The sequence below is a fragment of the Ochotona curzoniae genome, unplaced genomic scaffold (assembly GCF_017591425.1).
Source record: "Ochotona curzoniae isolate NIBS_2020 unplaced genomic scaffold, NIBS_Ocur_1.0 contig_2692, whole genome shotgun sequence".
In the NCBI taxonomy this organism is placed as follows: Eukaryota; Metazoa; Chordata; class Mammalia; order Lagomorpha; family Ochotonidae; genus Ochotona; species Ochotona curzoniae.
In genome coordinates this window covers 13,788,994-13,816,971 of record NW_024465556.1, presented here as the reverse complement: position 1 = coordinate 13,816,971, position 27,978 = coordinate 13,788,994, and the positions used below count along the sequence as shown (strand labels likewise).

The 27,978-nt window shown below is 40.5% G+C and overlaps 1 protein-coding gene and 1 non-coding gene across 4 annotated transcripts; one reads left to right on the top strand and one right to left on the bottom strand.

Annotated features, from left to right (window-relative positions):
• Positions 1 to 502: 502 nt before the first annotated feature.
• SIRT1 (sirtuin 1) lies at positions 503 to 27,978 on the bottom strand. Of its 3 annotated transcripts, XM_040975842.1 has the most exons (9): positions 27,513 to 27,977; positions 26,100 to 26,216; positions 22,672 to 22,913; positions 18,953 to 19,105; positions 7,693 to 7,840; positions 6,893 to 6,972; positions 4,639 to 4,825; positions 2,936 to 3,496; positions 503 to 2,260 (listed from the first exon to the last, which is right to left on the bottom strand). In XM_040975842.1, exons 1-9 carry the CDS (start codon positions 27,934 to 27,936, stop codon positions 1,932 to 1,934), a joined length of 2,241 nt encoding a protein of 746 aa, XP_040831776.1. In that variant the 5' UTR covers positions 27,937 to 27,977; the 3' UTR covers positions 503 to 1,931. The 3 variants fall into 3 exon arrangements, with proteins under 3 accessions (XP_040831776.1, XP_040831777.1, XP_040831778.1); XM_040975843.1 differs by lacking the exon at positions 26,100 to 26,216 and having other exon boundaries at positions 27,513 to 27,978; XM_040975844.1 differs by lacking the exons at positions 18,953 to 19,105; positions 22,672 to 22,913; positions 26,100 to 26,216; positions 27,513 to 27,977 and adding an exon at positions 8,305 to 9,110.
• Positions 9,489 to 9,597, top strand: LOC121153546. The gene has a single exon (XR_005883423.1). It is a non-coding gene; the product is annotated as a small nucleolar RNA SNORA36 family (small nucleolar RNA).

Below are 27,978 nucleotides of genomic sequence, written 5' to 3'. Positions count from 1 at the left end.
TATCATCTGCAGTTTTACTTTTGAGAATTCCCCAACACTCAAGAACAAATGTTCCATTGACTTGGGCTTTTTAATTGCACAAGTTCTTAAATTCACATTTCTACATTTTGTAGTATCTCTTTACCTGGTCCTGCTCGACTCCTGGCCAAGAATGGTAGAAACACAGACCTCAATAGTCCTCACCTCCAGTTTTTACAAGTACTGGCAATTGCTAGGCTAATAACACTAGAGTTCTCAAAGCTATATGAATTGTGCAAGATAACAAAAAGTCAAATGACAATTTTAATAGACTTTGAAACAGTGTACAGTATAAAACACTGGTTTTATATTTCAAAAGTTGGAGGATACCCAGTCATTAAACAGTCTACAAAACGTATGCCAGTAGATTACATAAAAGACTATGTACAATATAAAAAGAGCTGAAAACAGTCTTCACTGTAAAAATAATTTAAAACAAATTTCTCAATTTAAAATATCATCTATAGCACAGACATATCATGCAAATGGGAAACTAAATATACTGCATTCTTTAGCCAAATAAATTGAGAAATTTTGGGGCAGGGCAATGTCCAGTACAACTTTGACAATAGTGGTCCTTGTTGGGTATTTTATGCATAAAGAACAGCTGTATGTCAAATCCCTTTTCTTGTAATAAATACTAAACCAACACAAATATTTTACAGTTTGGGAATAATGTTTAAAAAGAAGTCGAAAATAAATGTGTACTATGTAATTTTATAATAAAATAAGGGCTTTTTTGAAAGGCTAGAAGCTTCTGTAGCAGAGAAAATTGATCTCCAAGTTTTAAGGCAGGCCAAGCTTTTAAATAAAGATATATTACATGAACTAGTTTCATTCATTAACTGTTCTGCTATTACTTGTAATACTAATGTTCACCTTCCAGAATACTAAGCTAGCAGTTAAGTTTATTATGTACTGATTTATGATTAACATCTTATTACTTTGAACTGTAATCCGAGACCTGTTGCTCTCATTAATGGAAAAACATCAGTCCAAAATATTACAATCTCCCCTTTAAAAGTACCATCATTATAGATTCAGAAAAGGTTTGCATATTTGTATCTTGACAGTTTAATACTTATGGAGAAGGACTGATACAAGCTTTACACAGTGATAGGTATTTAAACAACAATGGCAAATATTTTAAAACTATTGTTTCTAAAGCAACTGATACATTTCCAAAGCATTTGTTTTTCAGGTTAATTTTATGAACCAATAGACTTGAGTACGTGTTCTTCATAGTACAAAAGCCATCTTCATTTGAATAAATATACTATTCCTGAAATGCTCAGCTTAGCACCAAGTCTTTAAAAAGACAAACTGAGTGCTTTCCCAGGTGCTGTTAACTTCATTCTCACATTGCATACCATTCAGGTTTTTAAAAAGTTAGCTGCCATAGTTTTGGAAAATGCCAGTGTTTAAAAATAACTGTCCTAAAAAAATTAAAAGTTTAGCAGAACAGATTTTGAGAACTTCAAATCATTCAATGCTACAAAGAAAAGTGTGAAAAAATACCATTCTTTGGTCTAGATAAGCTGTTCCCTTTATATTAATTTAACATTCCAATGGCTTCTCGAAAACTTTAAAATGTTGACACTCACTAGGCAAAAAATTATATTTACAGATGTATCATACAAATGAATCCTTAAAAGAAAGTGAGAAGTCTTGACCAACTCTGATTAAAGATACTTAGTACCTTTCTTGAAAAATGAAAGTTAGTGTTGAGTGTACAAGTTTAGAAATAATGAAGTTAGAAAACTATCCATGAAAAAAAACCATATTTTACCAATCTATAAATAATACACCTTTCTGGATTCCTTGCTCTATTGAGTTCACAAGTAAACATCCATTTTGACATGCTAAAATTCCTAATGCTGGTGGAACAACTCTTGTACCAGGACAGTTAAAACTTATGATTTGTTTGATGGATAGTTCATGTCTGTCAATTCCTGTTTCGCAGGTGAAACTTCATTAACTGCCTCTTGATCACCTCCAACAGCCCCAAATTCAGTTCCTCCAGGTCTCTCGGGAACGTCAGCGTCATCTTCCAAGCCGTTATAGAATTCTTCTACCTCACTTTCATCCTCCAGTGGTTCTTCTAAACTTGGACTCTGGCATGTCCCACTCTCACTGTTACTGCCACAAGAACTAGATGATAAGGCATCATCTTCAGAGTCTGAATATACCTCAGCGCCATGGAAAATGTAACGATTTGGTGGTAAAAACAGGTATTGATTACCTGAAATATAGTGATAAAAGGAGAATATTAGTTACACAATTTCTGAGATGACCTTAGTGTAATTGGACAGTTTGGAATTTAGTATTGGTTTCAGCTCTGCCTTTTTGTGTTATTACTAAAAAATCATCACTATTAGCATTTTGTTAAAAACAAACTGCAGACATTAGTCCTGGGTTTGAGTCTTAATTCTACCACTTGGAGAAAATTTGTACAAATATTTACAAATCTGCCACAATTTTCCCTCACTTAAATATCAACTTTTAAATACATCTGAAACAAGGTATCCAGCCCAGCATTACTTAAATACATACATATGCTTTTATACCGTTAATTAGCTTTTTTCATAGATCAACTCAAAAATATTTTGTAAAGTGTCTTCACACTCATTCAGTCTGCTCTGTGACATCAGCAATATTTAGACTTGAAGCCCACGCTCCTACTGCAGCAGAATCCATGTTCTACAAGACTTGTATTTGAAAGCAGTTTGAATTGAAACCATTGGGGCCCTCCCAACACCACACAGAGCAAAGGATCTCTTATTTATGTAGGTAACACTACATAACCACCCACTAAAAAGCTACATACAATGCACCCCTGGTCAACACTACCCTGCGAAATTGCTCAATTCTTACACCTTCTCTAGTACAGTCATCTTTTCAAAAATCAGCCTCTTACCGTCAAGCCGCTTACTGATCTGTTCCTTTACAAGTCTGTTGGGCCAACACTTTCTCACTGTGTCAGTAAATGAGGTTCGCTCATTTTTCTCCCCAGTATTGGAACCAACACTTTTCACATCTGGATTTTCCAACTGCTCAGTTAAAATTTCAGTGTTCCTAATAGAATTTTGTACTTCCTGGAATTTTTCTTCCATACAAACTTTTGACTGAGACACATCTAAGTCATCAGCATTACTCTTAACTGCTTGGTCTGTAAGTTTATCAATCACTGAAGAATTTGGTGAAGTTCTTCCTGGTGAACTTGAATCTTCTGAAATATGAAGAGGTGTTGGTGGCAACTCTGACAAATTAACCAAATCCTTTTGCGGTCGTGGAGGTTTTTCAGTGATTTCAGAAAGCTTTATAGGGTTACAGCAAAGTTTGGCATATTCGCCACCTAACCTATGACACAGTTCATTAATTATGACATCACAGTCTCCAAGAAGTTCTACATCAAAATGTAGATGAGGCAAAGGCTCCCTATTAATTAATATTTGAGGCACTTCATGGGGTATAGAACCTAAAAACAAGGCGAAAAATCAGAGTTAGAGTAATGGAGGGGAAGCAAACTAGTAAGAACCACAACAATGGGGCCATGCAAAATCTAACAGGGGTCTGAGCTTGACCAAAAAACCCCTCACTTAACCACCATTATATTTCATCAGACTATCTAGTAAGCAGTAAGCATCTTATAAACCCCAGGTTCTGCTCCTGTCTCCTGGTTACCTCTGAACAATCTTCTTAAGACTTTTCCACTGTGTACCTCAATCTGTTGAATGGGGGTAATAACAGTACTTTTCCAGAAGGTTCTGGTGAGGATTAAATGATATGTCATGTGCATAGAAGAATTCTTGACATGTAAGTGTTATCATTCTACTGTACTGAAGCAGCTCCTGATATAAAGAGGGTGAAAAGTCACAAGCCTACAATATAAGTGTTTTACATTTTCAAAATTATCTTGGCCTATCACCAACAGCCTTAAACTACCTTACAGAAAGCTGGTGGGGTGTTTTGTTTTAAGACAAGCCTGAAGTAGTTTTGAAAGGGAAAAAAGGCAAAAACAAATGTAAAGAGACTTATTTTAAGTATTCATGGTTCATCAAGTTAAAAACGGGCCCACACTTTAACAGAATTTTAGGACCATTTAGGTAAGCCTGAGTTCACTGCTAACTAGATGTGAGAAAGTTTCTTTTAACTGGCTGCCTATCTGACTGCGAAGGCAGGGATTTAGATTTGTTTAAATCTCTGGTAAAGAGTTTGATATTGTTCCCTTACCACCTCTCGCTTAATACTTGTGACACAACTGAACTATCCCTCACCAAAGGAAAAGGGGGAATATGAAAATAAATGTAGACAGTATCTTCCTGAGAGTGGGAATTTAAATTGCATAGGAATGCATGCTGCCCTTGTGGATGCAGTCAATTTCATCTTGGCATTAATACTTTACTACAAAACCAAATTGTTTCAAGTTCTCAAACTGTATCTTACATACATTTCTATCAAACTAGACTTACTGGATCTGACAACAACTAAATTTGAAAGATCAACTGATGTAATCATGTTAAACACTGAAAACATACATTAAGGAGAATTTATATAGCTATACACACTCACCCTGGCATTATACAATATAGAAGTATTCTGAAAAGTCCATCAACTTACTTGGAATTAGTGCTACTGGCCTTACTTTCAGAGAAGACCCAATAACAATGAGAAGATCAACTTCATCTTTGTCGTACTTCATGGCTCTATGAAACTGTTCTGGTAAGTTTTCACCAAAAAAGACAATCTCTGGTTTCATGATAGCAAGTGGTTCATCAGCTGGGCACCTAGGACATCGAGGAACTACCTGCATGGTCCAAATTTCGTATGAGACAAGGAAGTAAAGAGAAAGCCCAAGTTAGTCAACACGTCCACACTCCTCAAGAATGCATTTTAGAACTGGCAAAACTAGATAAACAGCAGGATGAGAAACTGCACACATATCAATTACTAATTAATAGTTCATACACATGCACAAAACATGAGCCCTGTACAAAGTACCTTCAAAAAGTCCATGGGAAATCAAAAGAAAACTTTGAAATCTATGTGTCTTATACATCCATTTTCCATGAATTCAAGATTTATTTTTAAAGATTTGTTTTTATTACAAAATCAGATATACAGAGAGAGGAGGAGAGGCAGGAAGATCTTCCATCCGATGATTCACTCCACAAGAGAGCGCAACGGCCAGCCAGTGCTGTGCTGATTCAAAGCCAGGAGCCAGGAACTTCTGGGTCTCCCACACGGGTGCAGGGTCCCAAGACTTTGGGCCATCCTCGACTGCTTTCCCAGGCCACAAGCAGGGAGCTGGATGGGAAGTGGAGCTGCCGGGATCAGAACCAGCACCCATATGGGATCCTGGCGTGTTCAAGGTAAGGATTTTAGCTGCTAGGTCACAGCACCAGGACCAAGATTTATTTGGTTTCAAAGACAGAAGGTCTCACACAGACAATGATGTTCAAGACCTAAGTGATAATCTAACGATGGCTTAATATCTAAGTTTCTGGGGCTGTCACAATAGCCTAGCGGTTGAAGTCCTCGCCTTGCACATGCCAGGATCCCATATGCACACCAGTTCTGATCATGGCAAAACCCCCACCCCCGCTTCCCATCTAGCTGCCTGTGGAAAAGCAGGTGAGGACGGTCCAAAGCCTTGGGACCCTGCACCTGCGTGGGAGACCCAGAAGAAGCTCCTGGCTTCAGATTGGCACAGCTCCGGCCAACATAGCCATTTGGGGGGACTCAATGGAAGGATGATCTTCCTCTCTATCTGACTTTCCAATGAAATTTTTTTGAAAATCTAAAAAGAGTTTCTGTTTCACAGAAACCCAGTTTTTAGACTTGGACCCCAATGCAGATGTTCACAGCCATCTGGGAAATAAACAAGTAGGGGGAGAGTTCAGTTGCTATCTCCTGTCATTCTACCTTTCAAAGGAAAAATAGGTATGTACACACACAAAATAGGATTTGAATCCTTTGTAAAAAAAATAAACATTATGCAGCTAAGTATATAGGACCTATTTTATTTCTGGATAACTTGTTTTCTGCTACATTTTCTTACTTTTTTGTTTTGTTTTTGACATTTTATATTAAACACTTTATCAATCATTTCCAAATGTGGCAAAGAGGAAGGAACACCTCACTTAAGATTTTTTTTATTCTGGGCTTGAATACAAAGGAGAAACTTGATCATTATTTTGTAAGATTGATTTATTTTTATTGCAAAGTCAGATAAACAGAAGGATCTTCCATCTAATGATTCACTCCCCAAGTGACCTCAACAACCGGTGCTGCGACAATCCGAAGCCACGAGTTCCTCCGGGTCTCCTACACAGGTGCAAGGTGCCAAGGCTTTGGCCTGTCCTCTACTGCTTTCCCTGGCCACAAGCAGGGGGATGGATAAGTAGGGCAGCTGGGATTAGAACCAGCGCCCATACAGAATCTCAGCACGTTTTTAAAGGCGAGGACTTTAGCCTCTAGGCCACCACGCGCAGGCCCAAAACTTGATCATTATAAAGACATATTATGGGGGATGACGTCGTGATATCTCAAGTCAAGCCGCAACCAACAACATTGGCACCATCCTGAGTTCTCGTGCTCACCCTGCCACCCATGAGAGGGTCCTGAAACGATTTCCAAGTTCCTGGCTTGGCCTGGTCCAGCCCCAGGCATTGTGGTCTTTTGGAGTGAACCAGCCAATGGGAGATCTCTAACTCTGCCTTTTAAATATGTAAGTATTAAAATTCCCAATGTTGATTATCTTCTAACATCTTCCTATACCACATACTTTAGTTAAAAATAGGTTTGTCAGCAAAAGCAGCAGCAGGGCTGAGATGTTCACAATTCCTAAAACATGGATACTAATTACAATTACCTGATTAAAAATATCTCCTCGTACAGCTTCACAGTCAACTTTATATTTACAAATCAGGCAAGATGCTGTTGCAAAGGAACCTACAATCAACACAATAAGCTTCATTATAGGGAGTCTGTCTGCTTCTCAAACCTAACAGGTTGCAGAGTTCAGAAACAAAGAGTTAAAAGCTTTAGGGGACTTCACATGAAAATAAGGGATGAATTAAACCATGCATAAAAATCCTTCAAAGAATTTCACTAGAAACTTTTAATGCCATTTTCCATTAACTTTTTCTAGTACCCTGTGTGCACATGTTATGTATACAAGCAAGTATGTGTGTGTCCCCAGGATACACATACAAGGACAGAGTACAATCCTCGACTGCTCACTCTTCAATAATTCCTCAAGAGCAGCTGAGGACATTTCAGTAGTATGAGTTCCAAAAAGCTGTTTTAGAAACACTTCAAGTAAATGAAAAATGGCCTGTTAATACTACAAATTCCTGAATTTTGTACATTTGAACTGTTATCTCCATTTGGTTTCAAATGCTATCATTACATTTCTTCATATATTCCCAATATTTGTTTTTTGATCACATGGATTATGTAAAAATGGTAAGCAACTCTACCTTCTTTAAATTAGCAGTCAACATCAATACTTCGTTTCATTATACTTGCATTTTGTACTTCTTAGAATATAGTTAATCGGGTAATATGATATAACATAATTTTAGGCAGTATTGATTGACAGTCTTTTTAACACTTTTTTTTTCATAGAAAACAAAATAAATTACAAAAGGCCATTTGAAGTTTACTAACCATGACACTGAATTATCCTCTGGATTCCTGCAACCTGTTCCAGAGTGTCTATATTCTGGGTATAGTTCCGAAGAAGTTTTCCTTCCTTATCTGACAAGGCAATGAATTTGTGACAGAGAGATGGCTGGAACTGTCCAGGATATATTTCCTATATAATGCAAAGTTAGAAATTAGTTTACATTAATGAAGTTACAACAAACATGTTTAACAACAAAACTACCCATATTAATCACTCATGCTTAAATAACTTTTAAAAAACAAATGAGCATTTTAAGGCAGCTAAATGCAAACACACACACACCAAGAAATGGACTGCTGCTCTAATGTGTGTAAAACTCAGCAACTAGTGGAGTTTGCCCCTTGCAAAGTCAACCCATAACATCTCTAATAGATACGTTAAGTCAATATATACCTTAGGTTATCTAAGTTTTGTTGGCTGCAAATTTTCAGGAAATCGGGGAGAAGTTTAAGCTAAAATTACACATATCAAAGGCACTGTGACTTTTTAAACTACAAAGGCTCTGTCAACACAATATTAAAATCTTGTTGATTAATCATTCATTATAAATATCATCCTGTTGGAAGTTTAAAGCTAAAGTTTTAATTCCTTACCAAAATTGTTTTCCTTCCACTGCACAGGCACATACTGGTATAGTATAGAGTTGCTCATGAATGCTGAGTTGCTGGATTTTGTGTGTGTGTTTTTCCCCCCAAATAATGCTTCAATGCTGTTTCTTCTTTAAAAACAAAGAGTTCAGATATACACATGGCAAAAAGATCAGAGAGAAAGTATCAATTTTGGTCCTCCCAACTTTTAACAGTGTCTTTATCAAATCTCATTTAGAAAGTGAGTAATGGCAAAGGAAGTTTCTTTTTTCTTTAAAGCAGTAGTGATGTCACCTACTTCCTTCCTTACCATTCATTACAGTCCGAATCAACATAATGCTAGCCAAAACTAGACACAACCGTAAGCAATAGGAAAACGGTTGCATAAAGGTGGCACACATCCGTAATAGTGGAATATGCAGCCATTCAAAAGACTGAGGTAAGTCCCATTGCACTGACCTGAAAAATGGTCCATGACACACATGAAAAAACCAAGTTAGTGTGTGGTATTTTGCTTTGCTACTAAGCAAAAATGGAAACTGGTATGTGCATGTTATATAGACAAGTATGTCCATATGAACAATTCAGAAGGGATATAAACAAGTTGTAAATGGGGAATGGAAGCATCTAACACTACACCACACACGCACACACCCATACACACACCCACAAACTAAGGACCAGCAGGCAAAGACAAGAGGATGAAGTGCTGGGGTAGGCACAGGACTCCAAACCAGAAAAGAAAAAGCTTAGTATCACTGGTGAGCAAAAGTGCACTGGGGGGCCCGGCGCGGTGGCGCAAGTGGTTAAGGTCCTCGCCTTGCATGCCCGGATCCCATATCGGCGTCGGTTCTAATCCTGGCAGCCCCGCTTCCCTTCCAGCTCCCTGCCTGTGGCCTGGGAAGGCAGTCGAGGACGGCCCAAAGCTTTGGGAACCTGCACCCGCGTGGGAGACCCGAAAGAGGCTCCTGGCTTCGGGATTGGCATAGCATCGGCCGTTGCGGCTCACTTGGGGAGTGAATCATCGGACGGAAGATCTTCCTCTCTGTCTCTCCTCTCTGTATATCCGCCTTTCCAATGAAAAAATAATAAAAATTAAAAAAATCTTTAAAAAAAAAAAGTGCACTGGGAAGTTGGTCAACTGCCAAGTCTGATGAGATATGACTATGTATCTATTTAATATCTCAAAACTCCAAAGTATCAAGTTCAGTTCAGTGTAAGTTTGCTGTTTTGTAAAGTAAATTTTGGGACACTGAAAGAGGCTAGGAGAAAGAACTGGATACAACAATACCAAAAAAAAAAAAAAATTACAATCCAAACAGAATACCTTTGAGGTGAAATTAATAATAGTTTTAATAATACAATGTTAACTATCATGTCCATATACTAGTAATCATACCAAAAAAAAAATCTGCCTCAACGATGGATAACTATGAAAACCATAACGTATACAGGGAAGCAATAGGTCCAGGATGTTGTGAAGTCAATGCCTTTGTTTTCTAATCCTGATGGAATGTGCTGTTATCAGGTAGTTTTCTCCTCTAGTACATTCACATTCAGGAGATCAAGCATCACATTATCTTAGTAAAACTCCTTGGGAGGCGGGGAGGCGGGGAGGCGGGGAGGGAGGATGGACGCCCGTGCACAAACAGCTGTTCCTCCCTCTACAGGTGCCAGCAACCCTTACGGCTGCAGGGTCATGTCCCCACTGCTCCACATCCCATCTAGCTCCCGGTTTGTGGCTGAGAAAGCAGCAGAGGATGGGCCCAGGTTCTTAGGAACCTACACCCACATCAGACCTGGAAAAAGCTCCTGGCTCCCGACTGGTTCAGCTCTGGCTATTACAGCCATCTGGGGAAGTGAACCAGCAGATAAAACATCCGTCTTTCCTCCTATGTAGATCTAATGAAAATAAGAATAAAGACAAAGCTCTTTTCTGAAAGTACTTCTAGAATATTTTAGCCAACATGAGAATGACTGAGGAAACATATAACGTAGGATATCAAGCAGTAGGGAAAGTGATAAGAGCATGCCAAACACAGAACAAGGAAGAGTGACGGACTCCAGCACATGTTCTGAGAACAAGAGTAAGGAGACTTCACAGGCCCATGTGCTTCTGGTTCTCACCACTCATGTGCAAAACCCAGTTTGGCTCCTGGCTTCAATCTGACCCAGCTCTGACTGCTTTGGGCATTCTGGGAGCTACTGAAGGTCACTTTCCAAAGATTGATTTATTTATTGGAAAGTCAGACATACAGAGAGGAGCAGAGACAGAGAGGAAGATTTTCCGTCCGGATGATTCACTCCCCAAGTGAGCACAACGGCCGGTGCTGCGCCGATCCAAAGCCAGGAGCCAGGAACTTCTTCCAGGTCTCCCACACGGGTGCAGGGTCCCAAACCTTTGGGCCATCCATCCTCGACTGCTTTCCCAGGCCACAAGCAGGGAGGTGGATGGGAAGTGGAGCTGCCGGGATTAGTACCGGTGCCCATATGGAATCCTGGTGCGTTCAAGGTGAGGACTTTAGCTGCTAGGCCATGCCGCTGGGCCCAAGGTCACTTTCTCACTTGACTTTCTGTTGCTTTCAAGTAAATCCCTTTTAAAAAGTCCACTTCCTTGAATTTTCCGTGCTTTATCCATCTCCATTTTTTTTTCCCATCTCCATAATGTGGAACATTATGAAACACACAATGTATGGGAAATTAAATTCACCTCTACATTCCAGTTCCCCTCTGTCCTGCCTGTAACAGTTCAAGGAAGCTTAGCACTTAGTGTTTCAAATCAGTTCCTGTACCTGAGGATAACTTACAAAGGACTTTGTTAAGTCTTTCTTAGTCTATTCATGTGTTAGAACCTACATTCGTTTTTTGTTTTTTTTTTAAACACCAAGTGAACGGTATCTTAATTATTACACACTATGCTAGGGATAGAAACAGTTTTAAAAGGCAGGTATTTGGCATAATGATTAAGATGGTGTCAACCCCACAGAGGAGTACCTGAATCCAAGTCCTGGCTCCTCTCTCAATTTCAGCTTCCTGCTAATCTGCACCCCAAAAGGCAGCTGACTTGATCAGCTGAGTCCCCATCAACCAGAGACCTGGGCTGATTGCTGACTCCGTGTTAGTGTGGCGCAGCCAGCACAGACATCTGGGACCAAATCCACCTCCCACACTTGCCCCACTCACTTTGCCACTCCACTAAACAAGTGAAAATTATTATTTTTAAAGATTCTATTGGAAAAGCAGATCTACAGAGAGGAGATATGGACAGAAACATCTGTCTGCTGGTCCACTTCACAAGTAGCCACAACAGCCAGAGCTGAGCCAATCTGAAGCCAAGAACCAGGAGCTGCTTCTGGATCTCCCATGCAGGTGCCGGGCTCCAAGGCCATCCTCTACTGCTTTGCCAAACCACAAACAGGGAACTGGATGAAAATGGAACACAAACAGGCGCCTTTATGGGATCCCAACACATGCAAGACAAGGATTTTAGCCACTAGGCTACAGTGCTGGGCCCAAAAATTATTTTTAAGAAGTCTGGAGATAACAACCTGTAGCTACAATATGAACTAACTTTCACATTGCAACTGTGACATGTTAGCCCAATTCTCAGCAAGACAAGTCATGTAAGAACCTCAGAGCCTATGAAACAATGTCATAAGATGAAATGCACTAAAAAAAAGACAAGTCATCTCAGATCTGAACATCTTAACCATGAGAACTAGGCCATTCTGTTAGTAAGAATCCTTACAGATTAATAAAGCGAAAGCACAGCTACGGTGCAAAGTTCAAAGTTTACAAAGCCTGCTTCTACACAGCTATCTGTGGAGATGCAAATAATCCAGGATTTTGTCCTCTTATAGAAATGCTTTTTGGAAGCCAACACAGTGACCTAGCAGGCTAATCCTGCTGGTAGCACCCGTATCCCATGGGAGCTCCAGTTCTTGTCCCAGCTACTCCACTTCCAATCCAGCTCCCTGTTACCTACCAGCTTGGTTAGGAAGTGGAGGATGACCCAAAGCCTTGGGTCCCTAGAAAGACCCAAATAAACTCCAGGCTCCTGGCTTCAAATCAGCCCAGCACTGTCATGGCCATTTGAGGACTCAATCAGCAGATAGAAGATCTCTGTCTCTTCCTATCTTCAACTCTTCCAAGTAAAATAAATTTATTGGAAGGAAAAAGAATGACTTTTAGGGTCAGCATTGTGGCAAGGCAGGTAAAGCCTCTGCCTGTTAATGCTGACTGCTCATAAGGACGCCAGTTCCAGCTGCTTGCCTTCTGATTCAGCTCCCCATTAATGGCCTGGGAAAAGCTGTGGCAGATGGCCCAACCGTGGGCCCTTTCCACACATACAGCAAATGCACGTGAAGTTCCTGGCTCTGGCTAGGCCTGGACCTGCCAGCTGTGGTCCGCCAAGAAGGGAGCCAGCAGATAGAAATCTGTTGGTCCATCTCTTAATGCAAAATAACTTATAATTTTTTTTTCCTCCAGAGTTGCCATCTACTACTTTCATCACCAAATTTCTAACAGTACTGATCAGAACCCCCTAGAGCCATAAATTTTAACTGTAGCCCCTCATATCTAAAAGGGACCCAAAATGTTCAATTGGTTGGTATTTACTAATAGCTACCTTCTCCTAGAGAGCAAACAGGGCCAGTAAGTAAAACTGGCAACAAATTAGGACTTAATAAATTCTCTGTTGTCAAAAAGTGAATGCAACCGTGGTAAGATTCCTCATAAGCTCTTGTTTCATTCATTCCATAACACTACACTGGTGGGTCAATTACAACACCTTGATTAACCAATATTTACTATGAAGTACAGCTAGCTAACAAAAAATTCAACTGCATTTTTAAAAAATGTCTGATCCCCTTGGGAACATATAAACAGGCATATCTCTTCCATATAATGCCGACAGTAAATATTTTAGGCTTTGCAGGCCACATATTCTCTACCCATATGGTGTCTGCTGCAACTCTGCTACTGTAATGCAAGAGCAGCCACAGACTATAAATGAATAACTATGTACCAATAAAATTTATGGGTAGTGACACAGGAGTTTCAAAAAATTTTCATATACTGTGAAATGCTGATTTTTTCCCCCCATTTAAAACTTAATCCATAGTGGGTGATGGGAGATTTGGGAGGTACTAGTCAAAGGAAGAATAAAATTTAAAAGATCCATAATACAAGTCCGTATACTTATTATTGCACTGTATACTTGAAAACTGCTATTTTGAGTATGAAGACTAATATTTGTTAATTACCTGGACAAAGTCATATGCAATGTAGAGATGTGGCAGACCATTCTGTGTATTCTAAGTACAATTTTTTTTATTTAAATAACTCTTAGCTCCTGGGCTGGACAGATGTAGGCAGGTTGTCACATCTGGGCTGAAGACATAGTAATACCAGTCTCTACTAATCTTACAAAAAATTCAATCATTCACATTCTACTACTTATGAATATGTATCAGGTATAACACAACCACTTTTTACTTCATCTTTATTAGAATGCTGGAGACAAAGCTCAGAGCTGTGCTTTTGCATTTTTAAGTTCATAAAAGAAACACCAAGAACCTAACAAGGCCCTATGTGATGTACAAAGCAGACTACATGTCTCCTGCTGCCTCTGCAGAAAGCTTGTACCCCACTACAGGCACACACTCCCCTCCCACAGGAATAACGGGTCGTGTTGGTAACAAGAATCAATAAACACCAAAGCTATCACCCAAACCCAGTTTTGATATGAAAGGCTAGTTTGTCCATAAGCAGGGAGCTGGAGCAGAAGTGGAGCAGCTGAGATACAAACCAATCCCCACAAGATGCTGGTACCACAGGGGGAAGGATTAGCCTGCTGCACCACTGTGCTGGCTCCATGAAACTATTTCTCTAAGAATATTAAAGTAGGGTAGTAAGGTGAGACTAGGGTGCTTGATTCTACAATGCACAATAACCTCCTTACCCCACAGTAGTTTTTTTTTTTCCAATTATTATTATTTCTGGAAGGATACTCAGGCCAACAGTGTTACCATGGTAATGTTCTGATGAGAGATATCTGATAGGGAAGACTGAAGGACAGGGACTATCAGTTCATACTGCCTTTCTTTGAAATAAAAAAGACATTAATAAATGGTTGTTTAAAAAATGTTTTCACACTAGTAACACACAAAGTCACTGTGATTTTGAGGGTGGGAGGCAGGCATGTTAATTCAGCCTCTCACAAGTTCCTGATGGGAGCTTATTTTCTTCTAACCAGGTAGCAATAAAGCAAAGAGTATGAGGAGCCTCAAGAGAGTGAACTAGAAATTTCACTTTCAGGAATTTATCCCAAGGGTATTAGAGATACACCAAAAAGGACAACTTGCAACTATACACACACACACTTATATATATACACCACTAAAATGCACAAGTGTAAAACTACTTACAGTACATATTTGACAATAATGTGAACATTAAATAGCATTTATCTGACATAAAAATATTTACTACTAAATAAAAAACAATACTGATTTAAAGCAAGTTATCTCAGTTTTATGGTAAAAAAAAATCAAGCTTCATAATACTATATACTTGTATTTTTATATAATACATGTGAACATAATTATAGGCATAATGTATGTAGCTGCTGTCTTTCCACTTGCATTCTTTATTTTTAAAATATACTCACTACATGAAAAAAACATGTGGCACAGCTAGGTAAGCCACTGACTGCTCCTCAGATAACCCAGGCACTCTACAATCCAGCTCTCTGCTAATGCACCTCGGGAAGTAGCAGAAGATGCTCCAAATACCTAGACACCTCCTGCCCACATGTGAGACCCATGTGCAACTTTGGACGCCTCGCTTTGGCTCAGCCAAGGATCTCACTTCCCCAACTCCTGTTGTGTCTCCTTCTAATTCTTTCAAATAAGTTAGTAAATTCTTTAAAAGCCAAGCGTATTTATAATTATGTTCACACCCTATGAAGTATTAAAGATTCATTTTTGGAATTAATAAAAATGTCATATTTATCCCTTAACCTTTTCGTGGATCTTAACCACTTCTGGATTTTAATCATTTCACAGAATTCAACACAGGATATCAATGACACCTTTTTTTTTTAAACAAAGTAATAGGGTATTAAATACACCTTAACTTAGTTTCACCTTCATTGACTTTTTAATCACATCAGTACATTATTTCAGGATCCCTGGAACCAAGACAACTCATTACCAGTTTGGGGCCTTACGATGCAGGAGGGTAAGACCATGACCCTACAGCCATGAACCTGGACTTAACTGATCTAACAGAACAGCATGCAATGTGACACCACAGCGTGGAACACTGGAAAACACTGGTGTGCAAACATGTACAAACATTCTTCAGGGGACATTTGGCTGTCAGGACTAGAGGTAAGGGCTACTACAAATACTGTATACAGTAAGCAAGAGAGCCCACCTTAAAAAAAGACGCCTCTGTTCTGATGAAACAGTAACCTTTCACACACCTCCCAAGACACTCACAAGCCTGAAAGAAATCTTAGGGGTATTTTTCATTGTTATGGGTTTCTTTTCCCAAAAGTTATTTATTTTCATTGGAAAGTCAGATATACAAGACAGGAGGAGGGACACAGAAGATGATCCTCAATCCACTGACCCATTCCCCAAGTGACCACAACGGCAGGAGTCAAGATGATCTGAAGCCAGGAGCCTCCTCAGGTCTCTCTCGCGGGTGCAGAGTCCCAAAGCTTTGGGCCATCCTCGACTGCTTTCCCGGGCCACAAGCAGGGAGCTGGATGGGAAGCAGGGTTGCTGGGACAAAAAATGGCACCCACATAGGATGCCGGTGCACACAAGGCAAGGATCCCAGCCATTAGGCTACTTTGCGGGCACAAAATCCTAGTCTTTTCTTAATAATTATATAGAATCAATGGCCTGATATATGGTATAGAAGCCCTTTTTCCCTCCAATATTTCACTAGCACTTTTTTGATAGTTTCATTTTAAATTCATTTCCCTTCCAACTACCAAAATCATAAATAACTATAGAAATTTTCCAGTTTTGTACAATCTTCAGTTGAAAAACTGATTATTCTGAGTACTTTATTCTTGGAACACTTGGAAATAAAGTACTTAGTAAAGCATGACAACATTTACATATATTTATATACATACACCCCATTCTGCATTTTTGGGGTATTATCCTGTTTTATGCTATTTAATTCTCCCCATCCTTTGTTATTAATTTTTAGACTCAAATTAACTCATACTGTCTCTCCTACTTAGCATTATTGTTAAGTCATCTAGCTAGCTTTCTTTTGCTCAGTTTCTAATAATAAAGTATTGAGAATTATAAGTAATAATTATAAAGATTAGTTTATAGCTTACTGTCAATTAAAACTCCAAACAAAATTAAATCTATATAAATAAAATTAAAAGATACTGTACCATATTCTTATTTACAATTTGCAGACAGGTAAAATTTTTAAAAAGCCACTGCCTGCAACCTTTTCTCCTCCCAGGCAGGAAAAACCCTTTACACGTGGAGAGTCACTATAAACATGTTAACAGTGTGCCTCCTACTGTAATCGGATTATTTCCTCATAAGCACCATCCAGAGTTCCACTAACTGCTTTTAAAGAATTCTTAGGACTTTTCTCCAACAAAGTATTTATGAATTCCTTCTACAGATTAGTCAGTTTCAGCTAACAAACACACCTGGTCAGTCAGCTATGCTTAAAATCCTTCTCACCTTGATATCTCTATTCTCAAGTACCATGTGGTGTGTGTGTCTGTTTCTACACATATAAAAATTGCTACTAAAACTCTCAATTTTAAATATAACTTTACTAAGCAATTCAAGTTCCTCTACTTAAATAAACAATGAAAAAAGCTGATGAAAATGAAAACCTTCTCAAACCTATCTTCTCAAATCATGCCATTTATTGGTAAAAACCCTATGAATATCACTAACGAACCAAGTTTTTATACCCAGACACAAATCTAGTTATCTGCTGACCTTCTAAATTTGTTAATGTTGGCTACCTAGACCCTATTACAATGTCAATGTCCTAGATCCAATTTAAGAAGCCTGAACTACACAGTGCTTCTTTATTCTTCAAAACCATCATATGGTATTAGTATCACTAGGACATTAAAAAACATAAATCTTGGGCCCAATGCAATGGCTCAGTTAACTAATCCTCTCCCTTCAAGCACCAGGATCGCACCCAGCTCCCTGCTTGTGGCCTGGGAAAGCAGCACAGGACAGCCCAAAGCATTGGGACCCTGCACCCATGTGAAAGACCAGGAATAAGCTCCTAGCTCTTGGCTTCAAACCCACTGAGATGTGGCCACTGCAACCACTTGGGGAGTGAACCAGTGCTTTCTCTGCCTCTCCTTCTCACTGTAAAATCGACCTTCCCAATAAAAATAAATCTTTAAAGATCTATTCCTGTAAATGTATCATATGATTTGAAAGTACATAAATTCACTCTCTACTTAATACTAAGCTAATAGGAACGGGCATTTAACTTAGTAGAGTAAAATGCCTATGTCCCATATTGAATTATCTAGGTCCAACAGAGAGCTCCAGCTCCTGCTAATGCAGACACGAACAGTTGGCAGTGGCGGCTCAAGGTGATCTGGTTCCTGTCACCCACGTAGAAAGCTGGATCCTGGTCCTAGCTCCTGGCTCTAATGGTTGTATTTGAAGAATGTAAAATGAATGAACATTTTTGACTCTGAATCTCAAACAGCATTAAAAAGAAAAACTTTTAAACTCATTTCACTAATTCTTAGCTTCATTAAATTATCAATAACACAAAATACCCTTTCCAGCATGAAAAATATTATGAAAACACTATGCATGGATTTCAACTTTTTGCAAAAAGCAGCTTTGTTTTTTAGTTTAATTTTCTATGAGCTTTTTGAACCTTCCCTCATATTTTCAACTTAACACTAATAACTTCATAATTTCTTTCCAGAAGACATTGAAAAAATTTCTAATGATGAAGTATTTTTGGCATGGTAAAATGCATTATTAAGCTTTACACTAGAGCAAGGCTCTGTAAAATACAATGTGAACCATATGATTTTAACTTCCTTGTAACTACACTGAAGTGAAAATTTCAAACTGCCATTTAACCTGGTAGCAACAGTAGTTACTTCCATACATAATCAATGCTTGCTAATATTTCATAAAAAATAAAAATACTAAGTCGCTACAATACGTTGTCTCCCACAGCACACATCAACATATAACCTCGTATGGCCCGTAACTTCTCAAATGGATGTGACAGTGAGACTCAGAGGAAAAAGGTACCTTTCCAATTTGTCGACATTCTAAGAATCTTCACCACTCCTAAGAACAGAGTATTTCAGGCAAAACCTCAGGGTTGCCAGGTTAACCTAACCACTATAAAATGTAACAAAGCTAATAACTTCATGAACTTACACAACATTAAAAATCAAAAGTTATTATCTTTATATTGCCTACAAACCTTTAACAGCCAGACAAGATCATAATTGAAGTTTAAATGTTAAAAACACAGAATTATTCCTCTGAATAATACAGATATCTTAACTGTGCCACAGTGGTAGCACCCACTTTACTAAACAAAATGCTGTCTCATGAGAGGAGACCAAAGAAACAACTAGAAAAGCTCATAGTACCTTTGCAAACTTGAAGAAAGGCCGTGGATCTTTTCTGAAATATTCAATATCAAACATTGCTTGAGGATCTGGAAGATCTGGGAAGTCTACTGCAAGGCGAGCATAAATACCATCTCTTGACCTGAAGTCAGGTATTCCACATGATACAGAAACCTGAAATATGCATGGCATAATTCATTTAATTAAATGTTCTACCTTTACAATTACTAGTTCTCTTACCTTACAATTAAGGGGGAGCTGAAAAATAAACTGTAGTTTCAAACTTCTTTTAGGAAACAGAAATAGAAATAATATACTAATTCCAAATAGACATAAACACTCAAATAATTAACACATATTCTGTTTTTAAGGGAAGTAAAACATTTTAAATCAAGCTGTTTTTCCTTTTTTTTTTCTTAAGGCAAAGTCACAGACAGAGGAGACAGCCATCTTCAATCCATTGGTTCACTCCTGCAATGCCCAGAGTTGGGCTGGTCCAAAGCCAGGAACCACGAGCCAATCCCATGTGGTTACGGGGCCCAAGAGCCATCCTCAACTGCTTTCTAAGGCACATCAATAGGGAACCAGATCAAAAGTTGGATGCCAGCACCACAAATAGTGGCTTCACTTGTTCTGCCACAACTTTGGTGACAATTCAGCTAATTGTAAGCCTTTAAGGATTCAACTAAAACAACTGCAACCTGAGAAATCAACCACTTCAAAATATATTCTAGCTAGGAGCCAACACAGTAGCTCAACAGGTTAATCCCCTGCCTGCAGCACCATGTCCCAGTCCACTTCCATTCCAGCTGTTTGTGGCCTCAAAGAGCAGCGGAGGATGGCCAAAGGCCTTAGGGCTCCGTACCCTTGTGGGAGATCCAGAAGCTCCTGGCATCAGATAAGCTCAGTTCTGGACACTGCATCCACTTGGGGAGTGAATCAACAGATGGAAAACCTCTGTTCTCTCTGTAAAGAAATCTTTAAAATACATTAATTCCACACACACACACATATATATTTTTTAAAAATTACATATTTTAAAAAAAATACATATTTTTTTTTCCTTAAGAAAGCAAGAATTTCTATTGGGCAAGTATTTCCAAATAAAGTCTTCACTGTCAACACACTGTCTTCAAGAATATCAAATTTGTTTTCTTTAAAATCTATTATAGTGGCCAGAGTTGTGGCACAATGAACATAACCAGTTTGCTGCTTCAAATCTTAGCTGCTCAGCTTCTCATCCAGCTTCCTTGCTAATCTGCCTGGAAAAACAATGAAGACGACCTAGCATGAACTCCTGCCTCCTGACTGGTTCTGCCCTGGTTACAGCTAGCCACTGTGAAAATGAAGCAGCAGATACAAACTTCTGTCTGTTGCTATCTTTCAAATTAAAAAAAACTTAAGATACAAATAATAAGATAAAGAACTGTTACAGGGATGGCTATTCGGCTTACTGGTTAAAATGCTGAGTTGAGACGCCCCCCCCGCCCAGCCTGGAGTGTATGGATTTAAATGCAGGCTCCAGTCCTGAGTCCAGCTTTCTGCTGATGCAGATGCTGAGGGATATTGGTGATGACTAATGCAATTCCGACCACTCACTTCCTCCTGCCATATTTGAAGAAGGAACCAGTGGATAGAAGTTGTTTTAACATAAACTTTTAAAATAAATAAAATAAAAACTACATCATCTAACTTTAACTCTTAATTTGTTGAAACGACATTTACTGAAAAGCAGTTACACAGATGGAGAGAGATCTTCTATCTATGGCCCACTTTCCAGGTGGTTGTAAAGGCTGGTTCTCTGCCAGGCTTAAGTAAGGAGGCAGAAGCTTCATCCAGGTCTCCCATGTGGGTGCAGAGGTCCAACGACTTAGGTCATCTGCCTTCCCAGGTCTATTAGCAGGGAACTGACTGAGAAGTAGAGCAGCTAGGACGCAAACCAACGTCCATATGAGACTCTAGCACTGCAGGCAGCAGTTTAACCTGAAATGCCAAGTTCTCTCTCATTTCACAGTTTACTAGCTGACACCACTCTGACTTCATATTAAAACTTATCTAAACTACATCTGAGAACAAAACATAACCAGTCTTGATCATATACCCTTTTGCAACTCAAAAAAGGAAGGAAAAACTTACTGAATTTCACTTTATCAACAGCCCTGACTGCTAACATAATATCAGGAAACCCTGTTTTTATCATACACAATACTCACACGTGAGTAAAATGAAAAATGGAGGCTGGCATTATGACACAGCAGGTAAACCCACAACCTGCAATATTGGCATCCCTTACTGGCAAGTGGTTCATGTCTTGGTTGCTCAACTTGCTTTAAGATTTATTTATTTGGAAAGACAGATCTACAGAGGGAAGAAAGAGAAAGATTTCCGTCTTCGGGCTTACTCCACAAATAGCCACAATGACCAGAGCTGAGCCAATGGATCAGAAGCCAGGAGCCAGGAATTTCTTTCTGGTCTCCCATGCAGGTGCAGGGTTCCATAGCTTTGGGCCATCATCCTCTACTGCTTTCCCAGGCCACAGGCATGGAGCTGGATGGGAAGTGGAACAGCTGGGACACAAACTAGCACCCATATAGGATCCTAGCACATGCAGGAGGATTTAACCACTAGGCTATCACAATGGGCCCGGTTGCTCCACTTCTGATCCAGAGCCCTGCTATTGTGCCTGGGAAGCAGCTAAGGATAGCACATGTAGGGGACCTGGAAGACGCTCCTGACTGCCCTGATCCAGCCCCACCCACTGTAGCCATCTGACGAGTGAAAACTCACTGAAGATCTCTTCCTACATAAAAAACTCTCAAGCCACTAACAATCATTGTATCTCAATTTGAAATGGGCAGGAAGTAGTAACCTGAGGCCAGCCCAGTGGCATACAAAGCTAACCCTCCACCTGGAGTGCTGGCATCCATACAGGTGCTGATTCACATCCCTGCTGTTCCATTTTTTTTTCCCATTTTTTTAAATTATATTTTTGACAATCTTTACATAGTTAATTAAGGTAAAAAGGTTCAAGGGCTACAGGAAAGCGGGTAAGACTATTATTTCCACATGGTTTCGATGCTCCACTTCTGATCAGCTCCCTGCTTGGGGCCTGGAAAAGCAGTACAAGATGGCCTAAAGCCTTGGGCCCTGAACCCATGTGAGACCCAGAAGTTGTTCCTGGCTTCGAGTTCAGCTCTGACCCACTGTGGTCACTGGAAGAGTGAACCAACAATGGAAGACTTCTTGGGCTCTCCTCCTCTCTCTGTAAAGTTTGTCTTTCAACCAGAAGTAAATATATTAAAAAAAAAAAAAAGGAACCTGTTACTTTTCCAATGCTAACTGCTAACTTCTTTACTTCTGAATGTTAAGTTTCTAGTTTCTCCAAGACAACTAAACAAATATGCAGTTTCCTCATCAGACCCTGACATAACTTTGCAAGCAGAATCATAATTTGCAGCCATCTCCTTCAGTGATCTTTAGCGGCTAAAATCTTGCCTTATTTCCACTTACCTAACTTTAGCAAATAAAAGCAAATATTTAAGGCTGTTACAGAAATTTCTTAAAAAATTAAAACAACTTAACCACTACTGTTGAGAACTTGAGTTTCTGGCAATTTTCAAGACTCCACTATGACATCAGAATAACTTTCAAACCAGAAAAACGTGACTTTATTGCAAAAAGCTTAAGAAACAACATATATACCAACTCCCACACCCACCAGTGTCTTATACTTTACATACCCCAGCTCCAGTTAGAACTATCACTTTTTTGCACTCTTGCAGTAATTTCACAGCATCTTCAATTGTATTAATATCTTTTCTTTTTTTTCTTTTTGGTGGTTCTGAAAGGATATTAACAACAATCTGCCACAGTGTCATATCATCCAATTCAGGTGGAGGAATTGTTTCTGGTAGTAAATCTTTAAGAATTGTTCGAGGATCCGTGCCAATCATGAGATGTTGCTGAACAAAAGTATATGGACCTATATGAAGGGGAAAAAAGACTTAGAGCAAACCTACTTCCAGTCATTCAAAATTTCATATTTTCTGAAGTAATGAGGTGGCAATCTATTAAGTTTTTTGTTTTTGCAAAATAAGCTTATATAACTTAAAGTTATTTCATCCTCAGGACAAACTCATAGTCAATGCTAAAAAACAGTAAAATTACAGAGATCTAATCAAGAGCTGAGGGCTCCTCCTACCCCAAAGTTCCAAGTATACACTTTGGGCCAAGCTAATAGTCAAACTTTTTGTGTTGAGAATCTAGAAACACACAGTACAAATACAACAAAAAGTTGTTTACACGAGAATTTCACAAATCAACAGGGAAAAGACTACCAGCACTGAAAGCTATCATTCAAAATCATTAAAGACATAAGGGCAAAGAATACATGTAACTACCATCTTTTTAAATCCAGTAATAATCTTCAATCTGACCTATTTTGAAGTTTTATTAGCAAAGAAGAGCCACAGAGAAACACATACACACATACCTCTCTTCCATCTAATTTACTTTCCAAATGCCCAAGACAGCTGGGTTTGGGCCAGACCAAAGCCAAGGGCCAGGACTCCATCCTTGTTTCCTGTGTGGACGGCAAGGACCCACACACTTGACAATTACTTGCTGCCTCTCACAGTGCACACTGATGGGAAGCCAGATAGGAAGGCTAGAACACAGGCACTCTAATCAACAAATTCAGGCATCCCAAGTGCAGCTTAACCACTTCACAAGGACATCCACCCTTCAATTTGATCCTTTTCCCAAAGATCTGCTTAAGTATTTCAAAGGCAGACAAGAGCCTTCCATCTACTGGCTCACCATCCCATGGCCCACTGCAGCCAGAAGTGAACTAGGCCAAAGCCAGGAGCTAGACTTTCAAATGAACCTCCCTGTCCTGGTACGTGAGCAAGAAACTGGACTGAAGTGGAGCATCTGAGCCTTACACTGGCAGGCATATACAGAACACTGACTGGACACTGGAGGGACACCCCAAGTGGCATCTTAACCCACTGTGCCACAAAGCCACCCCGATTTTGATCTTAAAATCCTGATGTTTTAACCATTCATAATTTTTTTTATCCCAATGTTATTCAGATTAGTTTCCTAGCTTGAAAAAGCAAATAAATAAATAAATAAATATTACAATATTAAATAAGAACTAACTGTCAATGTTTAAAAATGTCAGTAGGTTAAGCTGCCATCTCAATATCAGAATACCAGTTGTTCCACCTCAAATCCAGCTGCCTGGCAACGTGCTAGGAAGGTAGCAGGTGAGGGCCCACGTACTACAGGCTCCTGCACCTACGTGGGAGATTGAGTTCCTGCCTCCTGGCTTCAGCCTGGCTCAGTCCTGGCTGTTTCAGTCATATGGAGAGTGAAATCAGTGGACAGAAGTTTAGTCTCTGCCACTCTGTCTTTCAAATAAATAAATCCTTAAAAAAAGGTCAAACAATTTAAAGAAGTAACAGGACAATCAAAAAACTACTTTCAAGATAACTATGTAAAGCCTTTAAAATCTGAAAATCATCTGGGCCCAGCAGCGTGGCCTAGCAGCTAAAGTCCTCGCCTTAAATGCACCGGGATCCCACATGGGCGCTGGTTCTAATCCCGGCAGCTCCACTTCCCATCCAGCTCCCTGCTTGTGGCCTGGGAAAGCAGTCGAGGATGGCCCAATTCCTTGGGACTCTGCACCTGTGTGGGAGACCTGGAGGAAGTTCCTGGTTCCCGACTTCAGATCAGCACAGCATTGGCCGTTGCACTCACTTGGGGAGTGAATCATCGGATGGAAGATCTTCCTCTCTGTCTCTGCACCTCTCTGTATATCCGACTTTGTAATAAAAATAAACAAGTCTTTAAAAAAAATCTGAAAATCTTCTCTACTTAAAACTGCTTTGCCATTTTATTCATATATTTAATAAAATACCACTAACAAGTAATGTAAAAGTTAGTCAACCACTCCTGCCCTCATACAGTGTATACTCCAACATATAAAACAACACAAATATGGCACAGGGGTCAGCATTGTGGCACAGTAAGTAAATTCACCACCTGCATCGCTGGCATCCAGACACTAGTATGAGTCCTGATTGCTCTACTTCCTTTCAGCTTCTTATTAATGTGCCTGCGAAAGCAGTGGAAAACGGCCCAAGTTTTTGGGCCCCTGCACCCATGTGGGAGACCCTAGAAGAAGCTCCTGGTTTCAGTCTGACCCAGTCCAGGACATTGGGAACACTTGGGGAATCTTTCAAATAAATAAAGCTTGGGGGGTGGGAGGGAAAACATAATGAAAGTTTTAAGGATTAAGGAAAAATAAATACATACATAAAGGATATGAAACAAAGGAGGAAGACACCCTAAGTGGAAGCATTCCACAAGAATACTACAAATGAAAGAACTGAAAGTAATAATCTTGTTATCTGAGAAACAGCAGAGGCCAATTTCCACAGCCCTGTGTGTTTAAACAAAGAACAGTGGGAGAAGATAGGAAATGGCTGATTAGCAGGTGCTAAGTTATCATTAGGAGTAAAAGTTCTGGCATTTACTGTACAATGAGTTGACAATCCACACGGAAAATGCACTGTTATGTTTTCCTCAACTTCAAAAGGTGCGGAGCGAGTGCTCTCCTCTGCTGGTTCAAGCCCCAGTCACAGCTGTGCCAGGCTGCATTCCGGAGTCAAGAACTCAATCAAGTCTTCTACAAGGGTAGCAGGAAAGCAAACTGCTGGCCCCTCCACGTGCTGCCTCCAAGGCTGTGATGAGCAAGGAGCCCGAAGCAGGAGTAAAGCCAAGACTTACATGCAGGAACTCACACACGGGATGACAAACACCCAAGTTGCACCTTAACCTTTAGGCCAAATGCCCACCCCTTTAAATTGAAAAAATAATTAAAAAAAAAAAGAAAAGATGGATTTGGAATGACTTCACCACAATAAAATGATGAGTAAATGGAGGAAGAGATGCCTAGATTGATTTACACAATCTATAATGCAAAAAAACATCAGCTGGTTTCCCTCAATTTTTATGTTTAAAAGAAAAAAAACCTGGCATTAGATTTGCCTTAGGAACAAACTTATTAAAATCCTCCCATACACCTAAAAACTTCAACCCATTAAAGGGACAGCTAAAGAGGGCATAAAAGAAAACAAGAAAAGTCAGAGCTGGCCCGTACCTATCCGTGGCCTCGGGGTCCAGTCACTAGAGCTGGCGTGTGACGCCCTATCATCTTCATCACTCTCACAGGAATGGAAGCCGTTAGTGATAATTTCATCACTGAACAGAAGATTTTCTGTAAAAGGAACCAAAATTAACTCAAGGCTGTTGACAACCTGCATCTAAGATACATGAAGATTTATCAGTGGTCCTGATGCAACCGTTTTCAGCGACAGCAGCATGTAACATACATGCTGAGCAAGTAGTCACTGCTTACAGCAGATCCTCAAGATATTTCTCAGCTTCTCAAAGCTTCCGTGTATCAAAAACGTTTATTTTTAAAAAGCTAAAACAAAACAGAGCAAACTACAGAGACTGCTTATCAACCACAAGTAATGGAGTACATCAGAGCTATTGAATTAACCCCCAAATACTATTGGCTTTTATAGACTCCTAAGCATACTTAGCTACCTCTGCCCTTATCTGCTTCCCGAATTAAACTTGTGTTTCTAAATACTATGAAGTCTCCTTAGTTCAGCACCTTGAAACGTGAGGATATTTACCATCTGGCTGATTTACCTGGTAGAAGCAGCTTTGTTTTTTTTAATCAGGGCTGTTTCACTTTTGCAGCCCCTAATCACAAACTGAACTTTTTTTTTTTCAAACATGTGGTCAAATGGCCCAGTGATCCCCCTACGGACACACACAGATTACATACAGAGAAACTTCTCAGATCAAAAATTATGTAACCCTCAAAAAGAAATACGCATAGGCATAAAAATTTCATTTAACTTAAACCCATTGTTGAAGAACACGACTGAAAGAAAATGTACTCCAGAAGCACCATCTATCCTATCTCCACTGCTAACTACAGCATAAAAGAATGCTTTTAGAAACAACCGCTTTGTAAAGTTTGAACGTCATGGACGCAAAAAACCACTTTGTTCTTTTAAATGGAAAACCGCAAGCTTAAAAGTACAGATTCTCAAAAAAAAAAGAAAAAAGAAAAAAACTGCACAGGTGTCAGTTCGCAAAAGCAATTGCAAAAGGTCGACCAATGGGACAGGCGAGAGTTGCAGTCCTAAGTGTACTGCTGAAAGGGGAGGAGGAAAAGATATCAGAAAAGAAAAGAAAAAAAAAAAAGCTCAACAAAAGCAATATTAGCAAACTTATTTCCAAAGCCCAGGCCGAGAGCTTGCACCGTCGGCGGCTGCGTAGCACGCAAGGCCACTCAGCGGCGCCGCGGACCGAGCGAAGACCGGGAGCCCGTGGGCGCAGCTCCGGCAGCCGGGCCGGCCGCGCCGAGGCCGAGGCGGGGAGGGGATGGCCGCGGAGCCGCCCCGAGCCCTGGGGCCGCCCCGCCGGACGCCAGGAGGGGCCCCGGGAGCAGGCGGCGGGGATGCGCAGTGCCGGCCGCCCGCGCCTTGCGCACCTCGGTACCCAATCGCCGCCGCCGCCGCCTCTTCCTCCTCCTCGCCCTCCTCGTCGTCGTCGTCGTCTTCGCAGAAGTGCTCGGCCGGCGGCGGCTCCCGGGATAGGCCCTGCAGGCCAGGCCCATTGTCTCCTCCTCCGGCCACTGCCGCAGCCTGGGCCTCTCGCTCGTCGCCCGTCGCCGCCGGCGCCTCCCGCCACAGCGCCGCCACAGCCGGGCAGGTCCCGGCCGCCGCCGCCGCCGGCACCTCACGCTCGGAGGCCGACCCGCCCGGCTCGCCTGGGCTCCACCCGAGGCCGGGACCGTCTCTCCGCGGCCTCTTGCGGAGCGGCTCCCCGGCAGGCGACGGAGCGGCCTCCCTCTCGGCCGCCCCAGGCGACTGGGAGCCGCCGGGCTGAAGGGCGAGCGCCGCCTCGTCCGCCATCTTCCAACTGCCTCTCTGGCCCGCCTCCCTCGCCTCCTCTGC

Excerpts from the sequence above, each read along its gene's own strand:
- SIRT1 (XM_040975842.1), bottom strand. The coding sequence starts at position 27,936 with ATGGCGGACGAGGCGGCGCTCGCCCTTCAGCCCGGCGGCTCCCAGTCG. Across the intron at positions 22,914-26,099 it reads GACCCCGAGGCCACGGATAG|GTCCATATACTTTTGTTCAG; the intron begins GTACGGGCCAGC and ends CCCTTCATATAG. Across the intron at positions 6,973-7,692 it reads GAGGATAATTCAGTGTCATG|GTTCCTTTGCAACAGCATCT; the intron begins GTTAGTAAACTT and ends TGTTGATTGTAG.